The 15,098-nt window shown below is 38.9% G+C and overlaps 1 protein-coding gene across 1 annotated transcript in view; it reads left to right on the forward strand.

The window, feature by feature from the left end:
• The first annotated feature begins 4,022 nt into the window (after positions 1–4,022).
• CLVS2 (clavesin 2) overlaps positions 4,023–15,098 on the forward strand; it is a 78,405-nt gene continuing 67,329 nt past the window's right edge. Inside the window, exons 1-2 of the mRNA XM_002746923.6 lie at positions 4,023–4,533; positions 4,992–5,933. Coding sequence (XP_002746969.1) covers positions 5,545–5,933 — 389 coding nt within the window. The 5' untranslated portion in view covers positions 4,023–4,533; positions 4,992–5,544. The remainder of the gene's footprint in view (positions 4,534–4,991; positions 5,934–15,098) is intronic.

Below are 15,098 nucleotides of genomic sequence, written 5' to 3' on the forward strand. Positions count from 1 at the left end.
TCAGTATGTCAGGCATGGGAATTTACACTTCCAATACGTTCTTAGGTAATACTAGTGCTGCTGGTCTGGGACCTACACTTTGGGAACCACTGAGGAATATTGGTTGTATAAAAAAAGGTGGAGTTTTAAAATTTACATTGAATCACAATCTACTCACATGTGAAAAATTATTTTGTGTGACAATGGTTGCCCTGTCCTGTAGGGAAAAAAGAAGATCTTTTCAATAAATAGTCTCCATAAATGGTACAGAGTAAACAGGTTATTCATATAGAGAAAAAATGACTTGATCTCTTTCTCATGTTATGCACAAAACACAGTTCCTGTGAATTGCAAGTCTAAATGTGAAAGGCAATAACAATAAAACTTCTAGAAGGTATACTGGAGAATAAATAATTATGGGATACTCTAGGCAGGACCCAAAAAGTACTGTTCATAGGAGAAAACCTGAGTTACTTAAATATTTAAAATTATGTTTCTTAATAGACAAGGCTAAGAGAGTGAAAAAAAAAAAAAGCCATGGACTGGGAGAAGATATTCACATGTGCAACTGACAAAGGTTCAAATTCAGAATCTATAAAGAAGCTCTACAATGCAATATTAAAGCAATCAATACCCCACTGTAAACATCAGCAACAGCTCTGAAATGATGCTTCAAACAAAAGATGTACCAATGGCCCAAAACAATGTGAAAACTTAACCTCATTAGTAATGATGGAAAAGCATACCAAAACCATAATGCAATAATACCCTGGTTCAAAATCAGAATGGATAAAGTTAAAATGATAGACAATAATAAGGTGTCTGAGAACATGGCATGGTAGACACACGTGTATTGCTGGAGGATGGTGAAACAACCATTTGGGAAACAGTTTGGGATTATTTACTAAATTTGGAGGTGCACATCACATATGACCCAGAAATTTTCAATCCTAGGTCTTTCCATGTGCACCAAAAGACATGTACCAGAATGCTCATACATCATGATTCATAAGAGTTCCAAACTGAAAACAACCCAAATTTCCCTCCATAGTCGAATGGATACACATATTGTAGCACGTGTATAAAAATGCAATTCTGTGCATCATTACTGAATATGAGAGAACTACATACAACAATATGGATGAATCACACAAAGATAATATTGAATAAAAGAGGTCAATGATACCATTATATGTGAATGATTACATTTAAGTTCAGAAACAGAAAAACTAAATTGTAGTTGTTTCGTTGGTAAAATTAACGAAAACAAACAAGGATTACTTTTAAAATAAAGATAGCGTGGTTTCCATTGTTGTAAAGAGGCCAGTAGTTAGGAGGGGCTGAGAGGGTGCTTTCTGCCTGCTGACAATTTTCAGTTTCTTAACCTGGTTGGACACTTATTTGTGTGTTTGGCTTGTAATACAGAAGTGAGCTGTACATCTTTATATTGTGCCCTTTTTTGTACATATATTTTATTTAATAATAAATGGAATAAAATATTTTAAAATGTAAACTACTTACTCTATTCGTTTTAAATTTAGTGGTAAACCAAGCTTTCCTTTCTAGTTGCTTGAAAACACCTGAAGCCCTTGATTTAATTATTTTTCCAATAATGCTTTAATTAATCCTTTGTTTAGTTCATTTATTCTCATATTCCAGTTCCTACATTACTTTGCATTAATTTGGCAAGGTAAATTAATATTGAATGAAAATCAAATGCTCTGATGTCATTTGAATAAACATTTTAATTTTAGATGGCTTTGTATATTTATTTTGTTTTCAGAACTGTGTTCAAATGTACAAGTAGAGAAAGAATAATAGTATAATCACTACTAGTTTGTAAATGTGATTTAAAAATCTTATATATACCTAACTGATGTACTCCAACAATCCTACTGGGTGATAGAGATTATTTCTATCTTATGTTTATATGTTAAAATAAATTTATTTGAAGCAATTCTATTATTGGTAAATAATAAATAATAAAAATGCCATCCTTCAATATTGGTTGTATCATACCCTGGGCCAGAAAAATAAATTTTATTTTATAAATTCCCTTAAAAATATAGTCTAATATGTCCATCCCAAGGAACAAGCAATTGGTTTTTCATCAAGGTGAAATATCTGAGTTTTAACTCTATTTACAGGCTAACAAGTTAGCTGGCTATAGTTCCATGGCAAACTCCTGGCTTAGAAATAGTTTCATGGCAAACTCCTGGCTTAGAAATAGTTTCATGGAAAGCTCCTGGCTTAGAAATAAAGGGTTTTGTCACTCAGGCATAGCGGGCAGTATGAGCATCTGCATAGCTTGCACTGGCCATCTGAGCTCTAATTCCTACAGAGCTAAGAAGTGATACTGACATAAACAGTAGGCGGCATTACAGTAGAGTAGCTCCTAGTTTAGGGAATTCAAATAAGCCTGCCTATCCTTTGGTCAGGAGAGAGCTTTCAAGGCTTTGTTTCAGATGGAGGTACTATCTCTATCTTCCAGTATCTCCCAAGATTATTTACTGTACAAATACCCTTGACAAGATAGTCTAGAAAAAAGGGCAGTTATAGTGCCTTGCTCATAAGACATGCAGAAACAGAACAGATCCAGGGAGAATTGTCTCTCCATGGTGGTGATGACTAAAACCTCCTCATACAGTTGATATGAACCATAAATTTTCTTCAACCTATAAAATACTAGACAAAAATTTTTTTCAAAATATTTAAAATGAAAACCAAAAATTTACATTGCATTCGGAATGCTTGAGAGAGTCAATCACTTAAAATCCCAGAAGGACCTTATATATAGGTGCATATATATAACACACACATATTAACACATGTATACACACCTAAGTGGTTTGTTTTCTGCCTTCCCCATTTAAAACATATATTCCTTGAGAATGACTGTGTGTGTGTAATTTATTGTCTTATTCTGGTTCCCATGTTAATTCGCATTAATTTAATTAATAAATGCTCTAGTTCTGCCATACAACCCGTTTCCTTCTTCTTGTTAACACCATCGCTGTTAGAATAACAACAAAAAGTGTGCCTGTATTTTGAGGGTTCTTATAGTCATCAAAATTGAAAATGAGCAGATAAGAAATGTCAAGTTAAGAACATGACAAAATGTGCTTATCTTCAAGACCACCTCCTATTCACAGAATCCAGAAAAATGCCCCACACCTCGCGGAACTCAGTAAATATTAGTTGCATTGAGTTAACGTTAACTTCAATTCAAGACCACATTCTACAGTTTGTAAATCAAAAGTTGCTCTTAGTAACATGCTCAGTAATACGTGCTGTGCTTTGGAAATAGAAAATATCCCTTTCCCACAAATCCATAGTCATCTTAAGGGCAAGGACTCTTGTTCATTTATAATGATATGCAGATGCATACAACTGAAGGAAGGATGGTATGTGTTTCTAGAAATACTTGCTTTATTATGAGATATGAGTGAGGTGCCTTTTTTTCTTTTTGAGAATTATGTTTATTTTTTATTATTTGCCCCAGCGCTCATTTTCATCCTCTTCAACAGGAAGAGTGTATGGTTGAAAAACTGTTATTCATGTAAGTTCCTCCGGAGGCTTAATCATCAACACATTGCCTTGGAACCACTCTGGTCTTTTCTAAATTAAATATCTGTGTCTACAACAAATGCAAAAAGTACAAAATGTTTCCGTACTCCTTCTACATCAAAATCGCCTCCTACGGGAACTAGAAGATGCATGTCAATGTGAATTACCGTCTGCAACAGCTACTCTCCTGGCCGCTCTAGGGTCTTGCACACAAAGGGTGAGAGAGGGGCGTGCGGAGGCTGGAGAGCATAGCTGCCCCGCCTGGCGCGGCGACGCCCGCTCCGCAGCCTGCTGGGGAGTGGGGACTAGGAGCACGCTAAACTTGGAGCTCGGGATATTTCCAGGCCACGCAAATTGCTGTCCTACCCCAGCGAGGCAGAGAGAGGAGCGTAGTGCGCGCGCGAGCTGAGTGAGTGCTTACGTCGCAGCGAGATCTGTGCTGGGATAATTAGAGAGGAGTTGGGCTGAGCCGAGTCCTCTTTTAGCAGCAGCAGCCGGACCCGCCGCAGCAGCCCGGAGGGGCGCACCTGACTCGGACCGCTCGGGAGAGCCCCCTGGAGAGGCCCGCGCGGCGCAGCAGCCGCCCCGCTGCGCCCACCACCCCGACTGCTCCGGAGGGCGCACAAAGGCGGTGGCCGACCGAGTGGCCTTCTCCATCCAGGCGTTCGGGTCCCGCTCCCCACCTTCTCTCCCGAAGGCAGAAATGGCAGGGCCAGGCGAGGACCTGGGACAGCGGTTGCTCTAGCGCTGTGATCCCCACCCCTCCTGCTGGGAGAGGCGGCGGGCTGCCCGCGGAGGATGTGGCCGCGGCCGCTCCCGAGCGCATCTTCGGCCCGGGTCCCCGCCGCCGCCCCTCTTCTCTGCTCCTTCCATCCCGCCCAGAGGAGTTGATGCCGCTGACGCCGCCGCCGCCGCCGCTGTGAAGCCGCGGCTGATGGATGCCTGGGAGTGTCGCATTGCTTAGCGACCCCGCCTCCGGGTTTGCTGGTAGGAGCGGCTGCTCTTCTTTCTTGCTTTGGGGTTTTATAGAAAAGATAAGGACATTTTTATTTTATTCTCCACAACGCCCTCCCCTTCTTGTTTTTGAAATGTGCGTTCCCAGAGAGATCCCCGATCCTCTACCTCCCCCTCCCCCCTTTTCCCCCACCCCGCGGCAAGTCCGTGGAAATGAAGGGCTAGAGGAAGGCAGAAGTTGGGGGTGGGGTTGGGGGAGCCCACGCTGGTACCAACGCCACCAGAACCCCTACTGGTGCCTTATGAGATCACGATGTATCTCAGAGGGGAGGTGGGAAGGTGCGCTATCTGCAGAGTCTCCACCTAATTGGATCGCAATAATCTGAAATAAATCCCACAAATATGCCTTTTAAAAATAGCGTCTTTGAATAAGTAGAGGGAGAAATAATCTTTCTCCCCCCTCTTTCTCTCTCTTTTTCTTTCTGGCAAAGATGATCTCTCTCCACCCTGGAGCTCAGCGCTGAAGAGCTACCTTATTATTAATCAGAATTTCCATCGCCACCCCTGGTAGGCATATCCTTCAGTAGGGACCGCAGGAACATTCACAGTGCAGGGGCTGAGATGTGCGTGGGGGTTGTTTTTGTTACATCTTGGAAGAGAAAAGAAGAGGACAGTACCAAGATCGGAACCACCCGTGCCAGGTGGGATTAGGGGTGATTTGTTAGGAGAGAGAAAGGACAAGAAGAGGAGTGCGGATCCCTTCAGGGTTCCCATCTCTTTAAAGAAAAGGGAAGAGGGAGCCAAAGTGAGGTGTTGTATTTTAGGGGCGGGAGAAGAAGTTTATATCCCCTCTCCGGGTAAAGCTGGGGGGAAGCAGGAGCAACAGGGCACTTGATTGGACACCAAGACTATTAATTTCCTGTAGGGGAGAGGAAGCAGGCAGCAGGAGGTCTGGGGGCTGGAGTGTGGCGGTGGTAAAGGCCAGATTTGCTTTGGGACAGTCAACTAGGGCTTCTGAGTGAAGGCTCCAGAACAGGCAGAACAATGACTCATTTGCAAGCTGGTCTCTCCCCTGAGACCCTGGAGAAAGCTCGCTTGGAGCTCAATGAAAACCCAGACACGCTTCACCAGGACATCCAGGAGGTGAGGGATATGGTCATCACCAGGCCGGACATTGGCTTTCTGCGCACGGATGATGCTTTCATCTTACGCTTCTTGCGGGCTAGGAAGTTTCATCACTTTGAGGCCTTCCGCCTCCTGGCGCAGTACTTTGAGTACCGGCAGCAGAACCTGGACATGTTCAAAAGCTTCAAGGCCACCGACCCTGGGATCAAGCAGGCACTGAAGGATGGCTTCCCGGGGGGCCTGGCCAATCTGGACCACTATGGCAGGAAGATTCTAGTCCTTTTTGCTGCCAATTGGGATCAGAGCAGGTAAATCTGAAATCCAAACTTGTATTCTCCTTTAACTCTCCCATTTTCCAGAATTTACCCCAAGTAGTGTCATGATTTTGTAGATTTGATATTTTTGTTTATTTGGCTTGGAGAAAAGAGAAATAAATTAGGAGATGAGTTTTTGGTGGGCACTCCGGGAAGAGAGGAGGGCTTGTATTTTTACTTTGAAAACTTACTTCAGTAACACCCAGTTACTACTGCAGCTTTAAGGTTCTACCTTAACCATATTATTGCACCGAGATCTAAATTACTTAACTTGTAAATAAAGCTTCTAAATCTTTCACCTTCTGAGTAAGTTTATTGGGCTAAACCAGTATGAAAATGGGGACAACTTTTCCTCCTTCTTCCTAAAAAATTTCTTAAACTAGACCCATCATCATGGCCACCATCATCATCGTCATCATCCTCTCTTTGGTACTGACTTTTTTGTCTTTTAAGAGTAGCCTGGTGCTCGACCAAAAGCAGGTAGTTTTGTTGCTTGGGAACTTCTCTGCTTGGTGATGTGTAGAAGAAGGAATAATATGATGTGTGTCCCTTCAGTGAAGGGAGAGTTGCACCCTCTGTCACTGAGCATGCCTGTCGACACTGAAAATGTACACTGACTGGTGTATGTGTTCTACACCTGCCACTAATCTAAAGAATCTGTTTTCTGTCTGATGTCGTTTTTCATCTTTCGGAAGGAAGTGGAAAATGTTCAGATGTGTCAGTTGGTGGACTTTTTGAGCTCATATGCTATTTAATACAGGAGAAATAATATTCTTTTAATCTACATTATTATAGAAAAACGTAGACAATGACACTTCTCTATCCTCAATTGGAACTGATTTTTCAGACTGAAAGACGTGAGAAATTATAAAAGGCTCTTGTGTAAGGTAGTTTCAGTTAAGTTCAAAGTTAAATATATTTCATGAGACTTAAAAATGCTACCAGAGCTATGAATCATAAGAAGCTGCTTGTTAAAAAATTGGTGTATTTTTAGTTCTGTGAATGGTGACTTTCAATGCATCTAGTTAGTTTAAATAATCTCTGGAGCCATTGTACAGACATTTACAGTTACTGAGAGGTCTTGTAAGTCTTAGAGATTTCCAGATAGGTTTCTGAGTCTTGGTATCTTGGAATGCAAATTAATATTTTTAATTTTTTTCTCTCAATTTATTCTGTTTTATTTTTCCCTGTAATTCTAGGTTGAGAAACACTCTGATTTTTTTAAGGTAAATAGAAAGACAGACTACTACCTGAAGATTCATAAAGCTAAGAAACTCATACAGTTAGCTATTGAAAGAGAATGGAGTTTTGTTACTTACTTTGGTCAGTTAATAGAGATCTTACTCTACTTTTTATCAGGTAGCTTAAAATTCTAATGAATTATGATATTTTATTCATTGACCGCAATTTTTGTTTAAAAATGTTTTTTTTATTATAAAAGTAAATTGTAGGGTCATGCTAACCAATGACTGTGAATAACAAAACTGAAAAATTTTACTCAAGGAAAAAACTAATATTCCATATGTCAGATTGGAACTTTGTTAATTGAGCTATATTGAAATGGAAACTATGGAAATTTTGTATTTATATAAATCTTGAAGTCTGTTAGAGATATCATTATGGAGGCAGATTGCATTCAGAGAGGCATACATATACATCAGACCTATTTTCATTTACTTCTATAAGTGCACTAATATTCATAATATTCATAATAACTTGTAAACCTAATTAAGATGAAGTCACTTATAGTTTTCATATATATGAGAAGGTAATAATTCTGAATTTATTAAAGACCCGCTGTTTTAAAGTTGTCTATCTCATGCTTCCATATACAGAGCAGGTAACTAGTAATCAAATCTACTTCCTCTGGAAATCTACAATGGAAAGGGAGTTAATAATTGGTATATAGAATTACATTGTATTAAACTTACACATAATCTTAAATATTAGAATGTTGTATATTAGAACAAAATGAGAAGCTGTGTTCTGTAGAAATATCCTGTCAAGATGTCTAGACTTATAATTATGAATTCTATTTCTATGGTTGGAAATAAACAGGTATAATCAAGAAGTTATAGCACATCAAGGCAAAAAGGTATACAAGTGATTAGAACTTAGACAAAATTTCAGTTAAGTATATTAAAAAAAATAATTTTCTCTTCCTCCCCACCTCCCCTTTATCCCAAATCTATATAACCTAATGACAGGGATTAGTGACAAACAGATCGGTCCTCTTGGCACCTTCTATAAACCTTTATCACTAGAGCATGTGCATAAAAACTTCCTTGGCTCCTGCTCTAAAACTCAAATCACAGCTGCCTTTTTATTCATGCCAGGATGTTACCAACCCTTCTCAGCCCAAATGCCCTTCCTCTACCCCAAGGGCTCCTTGACTCCTACAGAAGTCTGCCTCTTTCCCTAGATGTTTATGTTACTATTATTGCTCTCTTACTTAGGTGCATATGGCACTTGCTAGGTCCTCTTGTCCCTCATCCCTCCCCTGTTCTGTGAGTCAGATGTTCTCAACTTCCTGGCCCTGATCCCACCAGTCCAGTGCTACCTAGATTTCTCCAGAAGACTGAATGTCTGAAAATAATCCTGACAATATTCTTTGAGTTGTTAAGTGAATCACCTGGCTTTCAACAACTTTCTTAAAAAGTAGCCTGTTTTAAAGAAACAGTGTGTGAGAAGTGTAGATGACTACATAGGTAAATTCCAGAAATGAAGCAGAAGAAAATGCTTCCATTTTTTGTTTTTGGAAAACAGATTATCTGCAACTTTCCAATTACAAAAGGAAAAACAAGATTTTATGAATTTTGAAAAAAATTTTAAAGACCCCCAACAGAATTGATCTAACCAAAGACGATGTCATGTTATTATATTTATTATAGCACTTGAACTAGAGTAGATGCTCAATAATTATTTGAGTTGAATTGGGTTATGCATTTGTATAAAAAGAATTCTGAGTAGAGAGTTATTTGGTATATGCTTTCTCCTGTATCAAATTTGTAGGTGAGTTTTCTGTGCTCTGCAGGACACTGAAAACAGTAAAATTTTGTGAGACAGTGACTATAAATAAAATAGTGTCTGTTTCTGTTGCAATATAGTGCAGGTTATTTTTAGGTTATGGCAAAAAATTGGACGATTTCCAAAGCCTTTTTGAGAGACATGGCATCATTAAAAGAACTAATGTAAATCATAATATTTATAGTGTACCCACTTTCTAACAAATGTAAAACAAATGGAAATACTCAAAGGTCAAAATGACTTTCAGTGTGGTCTGTGGTTCTTTCAAAAAAGAATAGGGCAGGCTTAGATGGCCTGGTACATTTATTGAGCTGTACCTTGGAAAAATTTCATACAATTTTATCTCCTTTTAGATTGCCTTACATAATTTCTGATAACAAAAGTAAATGCCATGGAATTAAAAATGATTTCACTGTTACACTGCATCATGAGGAGGCCTTCATCCTCCATGCATTGCATGCTCTTTTCCTTCCTAAATGATAGTGATCTGCTTAGGACTCAGCAAATACCTTCAAATGGTCCACACAATCTTATCCACAGACTGTGAGGATAATGTGCCATAAAGCTAGCAGAGATAACACTCCTTGAGGAATCGAAGCTTGGAAAGAAAGTACATGGCATTCTAGGTCCTAGAGCACGCAAGCAGGTATCTAAGAAACTGAAATCCACTGTCACATAATTATTGGAAATATTCAATAATATGAGTGAAATTCTGTCACCTGAAACATAGTGATGATAGGAAGTGTGAGAGTTCACCTGCAAGTTGTGAGCCTGCAAGTCGTATTTTACTTCTCTAGATCTCATTAGAAGTAGGTAGTTCGCTATACTTTAGTACAGCAAACAACCATTTCTCTGGAATATGGTTAATAGTCATTAGAAACAGTAATTCTCAGTAAATCTCTGAACTTTAGTATAGCAACCATTTATTCAGAGTCTAGTTAATGCTCATTCAAAAACAAACACAGTTAGAGCCAAAATGATTGTTAGTATGATGGCAGTCCAGAAAGCACTGACTACCTTGTATGGTCTTTGTCTTATCATAGTGGACACTGATTACCACTTACAGTAGCGAAGCTCTGGAAGGGGCAGAAAGCTGAGTGGTCAGATGTTGCCATAATCCTCTAACTTATCCTGGAATTTGCCCCCAAAAACTTGTCAGTTTGCTTCTATTGTGTGGCTTTTTCATAAAAAAGAAAACATTGAATAAATGGTAGCTATTTGTGGTTCAGTTTGAATTCTGATCATGCTTCCATTTACTGAAATAATATGGCCAATATTCAGAATAGAAGCTTATGGTGATGATAGCATACAGTTTAAAACATAACCATAGACTACACTGATGTGCATTAATGCCAATCATAAAGCTATACTAATTTCTGGAATTGTACTGAAAAATAAAATAAATATAAACAAGAATAGAGTGAAAGAGTCAAGGGCAATTATCCAGATAATTATGGTGAAATATTCGTGCTCAGCAACAACAAAAAAAAAAGCAAAAAAAAAAAAAGTTAATTTTTCAGCTTGATTTTTCAAGGATTCTTTTCTCAGTTTGTTAACATATTAAATAATTCCCAACTTTTTGCTTCACATCGTCATACCTAGTGGCACAGTCAAAAGTCCTACCGTTAAAAATTTTGGAGGCATTGCTATGCTGTCTTTTGGGTGAATACTGGTTAGGGCAAAACCACAAATGGCAGGTGTGTACTTCATGCAATTTCTGTCCCAGCAGAGCTTCCATCTTGCTTCCTTTCAGGGAAACTCTTTAGCAAATCCTCTGGAAACTGCAACTTATCCCAAACTGTACTCCTGTACATATCATGGAAAACAGGGGAGGAAAAATGTTGTTCTGAGAAATGTTAGAGGAATATCATGATGAATCTCTGTAAAAATAGGACAATTTTTAAAAACTGGGGCAATTATGCAATAATTAGTAAAGTAAACGTGAAATAACAGCAAAAACTTCCAGTGCCAACTTTCAGTAGGACATTGGCTAAGTCTGGTCTGAGCCAACCTATTTTCGTATTTCAAAAGCAACTTTAAACAACACAGAGAAGCAAAGGATTTGAGGTTACTACAGTGTCTTGAAAGGATGCCTCAAAAGAAATGTTTAAAGATATTTTAAAACATGAATCAACAGTTAGAACATTAACAAGTTATCCTTGGTAAATTAATACATTTCCTCCTTTCTGAGGGAAAGATTAAATTCTCTTACTTTACTGAGGGTAGGTACATCGATGTCACTATTACAGTAAGTGGAGTTATTAACATGAACGAAAGGATACTCCAGTGTGTAGGATTCTTATGATACCATATAACAAACTGAGTGATTAATATTTTAGTCAAATTGATTGAAAAAAATACACTTTGGTTGAGCAATTGCTAGGTATGTAGAATTTTAGTAGGTGCTAGGGGCAAATAAAGACACATATTTTGTATTATTAAGTGTTATGTAACCTCCTGGGGAAGAAAGAGCACGTAAAGCTGAGTAACTATCAGAGGTCATAGGCAGTTAATGAGGATACTGTTTACCAATGCTAGAAGTTGGGGATTGACGGGCAGCTGTGGGCTACTCAGTGTTGTGTAGGAAAAACAGTGCCTGCTTGTTTAACTGAATTCAACATTTATTGTTCCATTTTCATTCATTATTCATTTTAAAATAATTCTATATGTGTTGTAGCAATTAAGTACTTTGCTCATGATTACACAACTAGTAAGTGAATTAGTAACTTTTTTTGTGTGTGTAGACAGTTAGCAACCTAAATCTAGGAAAAGACAAATGTACAAAAAAATCAAGCTCTGATAATTAAAGATAATTCCATCTGTGGTTTAGAAAATCTTGATTAAATGTCACAAATACAGGCAGTTAGGAACAGAACGTCAAGGTGGAAGAATAAACTTTCTGAAGGCAAAGACTTTACTAACTAGATGTTTGGTTAGAGTTCCTGGCCCTGATAAAAAGAGTTGCCTTCCCAGTGTGTTTGTATTCTCCCAGTACAGTTCTGTTTTATTGTGTTTCATATTTTTGGTGGCAATAAGTGCAAAAGCTTTTTCTTTACTCATCTTCTTCAAAGAAAAATATTTGGCCCGAAGATGTTTCATTTCCAATGATTCTCTTGTTCTTGCTCACCTACATTCCTACAGCAGTAAAATTGAAGCAAGGCTCAGACATCTAATCTTTTGTGCTTGGTGATACAAGCCAGAGAGATGAAATTTCAAGAGTTCATATTTCCTCTAGGGAGGTGGATTTAGCCATTTCTTATTCAGAGTCCTAGGATGTCTTATTGTTTTTCCGCTACCAAAGCCGCCTACTGTAGTGAGGCTGGACAGTGCCAGGGTACTGACTTTCTGATCTCCTGTCATCTGACATACATATTATGCTATCATGAAAAAGCAGATCAGGCCAGGCACAGTGGCTCATGCCTGTAATCCCAGCACTTTGGAAGGCCAAGGCAGGTGGATCACCTGAGGTTCGGAGTTGGAGACCAGCCTGGCCAACATGGTGAAACTCCATCTCTCCTAAAAATAAAAAAATTAGCCAGGCCTGGTGGTGGGCACCTGTAATCCCAGCTACTTGGGAGTCTGAGGCAGGAGATGGCTTGAACTCAGGAGGTAGAGGCTTCAGTGAGCTGAGATTGTGCCATTGCACTCCAGCCTGGGGCAACAAGAGCGAAACTCCATCTCCAAAAGAAAAAGGAAAAGCAAAAGCAGACTCACTATCTATTAATCAAACTCTGTTCTGAGTCGGAGGCACCATGGGGAGGAAAGGAGCACTGGTTCTGGTCTACGTGGCATTGGAAAGACTTGACCTCTAACCTAGGTTCCTCTTTTTCCTATGGTGATTTTGAGCAAACTTTAATTTTCTTTTAGACCCTCTGTTCTCATCTGTAAAATAACAGGAAGAAATCTAGCTCAGAGACTTTGCAATTGTTTCAAGATTAAGATACAGCATTTGAAATTGCTTTGGAAACCTTAAACTATTACCCAGATAGACATAATATTATTATTATTACCACTCAGTAATATAAAACACCTAGAAGGGTTCATCAGCTTTAGCACTAACAATACCCTGAGGCATTAATAAAGGTAATTCTTCTCCTTTTTTTCCCTCCCCCTAGGACCTTCTACTATGAAGTGCTTCAGACATTAGAGAATGTGGCTTAATGAAAACTGAGGGGCGGGGGCAGCCTTAATGAAGAATTTAATAATGGCTGATTGATTTAGTGATAAAGGGAAATTGCTGGTGTTGTGCTACTTAATGGGATGCCAAGATTCCAATTTTTTTCTTGTTATGCTGAAAAGGTTGAGAAGTAGAGGGAAATGACCTATTTGTCATTAAGTTGATCTTTGCACTGGTTGAAATCTGTGGTAGAGGAGGAGACGCTGTGAACCCCAGCAAAGATGCATGGGTCAGGTAGTCACCAAAAAAACTGCATGGTCATAGGCAGGAGAAGCTTCTCTGATCTAAAAAATTGAGAGGGCCCCTGGTTGCAGGCAGGGTGCAACCTCTCCACAGTGCGGCAAGACAAGGCTCTTGTCCTCTGGTCCAGAAATATGTTTTATATTGCCCTTTGGGTTGTTAGAGAGGCCTTAAGTGAATATTATAATTTTAAAATGATGCCATTATGGCAGTTCGATGACTGTTGTAGGTAAAATAAAGCAGCATGGTCTATGTCCTTGGGAAATAATTTGATTTTAACATATACTATTGTGTGCAGGGCACAGTATTTGGTGCTGAAGATAGAAAGTGGTATCAAACAGTGAAAGAGTTTTAAGCTAAGCTTTTATGTCTGGGGCTATAGAACAAACACTGAAGCACTTGAATTTCAGATTAGGAGAGAGACAGGACGCTGAGGTATCCAGCAGGTAAAGACAATTTTGCAGAGCAGGGCAAGCTGGTGGTGGGCCCAAAGAAGGTAAAACTTAGGTGACGTGAACAGGAAGCGGGGTATTCTCTATGGATTTAAATGAAGATAAAGCATCTGAGTGTACCAGCTTGTTGGGGCTTGGATATGACAAGACCTTGATGGCTGGGATAAGCCTGTGAGTGGGTGTGCAAAGTAAGAAGTATGGTTATTAAGGGAATGGTGCAGTTTTGAAAGAGCCATGGGGGAGTAGCATTGTGTGTAGGACAATTTTTCAGACCAATTAATGTTTTAGGACAATTAATCTCACAATAGAGGGTAGGCAAGATTTCTGGAAGAGAAAGATGAGAGAGAAAGAAAAAGACACACAAGTACTATTATATTAGAAAATAAAGCTAAGACTCTAGTACAAAGAGTTAGATGCCAAAAATGTATAAATATAAAAGGCTAGAAAAATATTTAGGGTTTGGTGAATAAATGTACAGGGAGAAATAAAGGGAATATTTGAGAATGATTCTTCGTCAACTGATTAATGTAGGCAATCCCAGAAGAAAATAGGAGGCACTAAATTGAGTTACACTAACGTATTTCAGGTAGCAAGGAGTCACTAAGGTGCTGATGTTCAGATGGGAACTAGAAAGATGAGGATGCTGCACAGGACTGACACTAGCCCTGGGGACATCCAGTCATCACCAATGTATTGGCCAAGGGGATGAGTGCATGATTCGGCAACTCTAGGAGCTACTATATGACGACAACAGGAGAACAGAGTCTTATTTCTACATTTGGATGATTGCAGCAGGGAACCAAAGATGAAAGATAATAGAGTGACCAGAAAAGGGGAAGGAGAAAACGTTCAATGTAGCATCACAGAACCAAAAAGAAGAGTTTCAACAGCAATGATTGCAGCAAATATTTATCATGTCTAGTATATGTCAAGGACTGTTAAAAAAATGTACATATATTATTTTGTTTCATTTTTGTCCTCACAACAATTCTATGAACTTAAGAGTAAGTATAGTTTAAAAACTACAAAAAGCAAGTATAGAATATGTGATTGTTGAAAGAGCAAAAGTCATACAATTGTAGTGGTCATAGAAGTTAACATTTACTGTTTGCTGGGTGATGCTCATTGGGCTATTTTACATTCTGTTCCACGAGGTAACTATTAGTATCACCATTTTTATAAGAGGAAATAGAGGCTTAGCAAAGTTCAGTAACTTCAAGGTGTGTGAGAACAAGCTAAGATTAGAAGAATAATCAAAGATCC

The sequence above is a fragment of the Callithrix jacchus genome, chromosome 4 (assembly GCF_049354715.1).
Source record: "Callithrix jacchus isolate 240 chromosome 4, calJac240_pri, whole genome shotgun sequence".
NCBI classification, from domain to species: domain Eukaryota; kingdom Metazoa; phylum Chordata; class Mammalia; order Primates; family Cebidae; genus Callithrix; species Callithrix jacchus.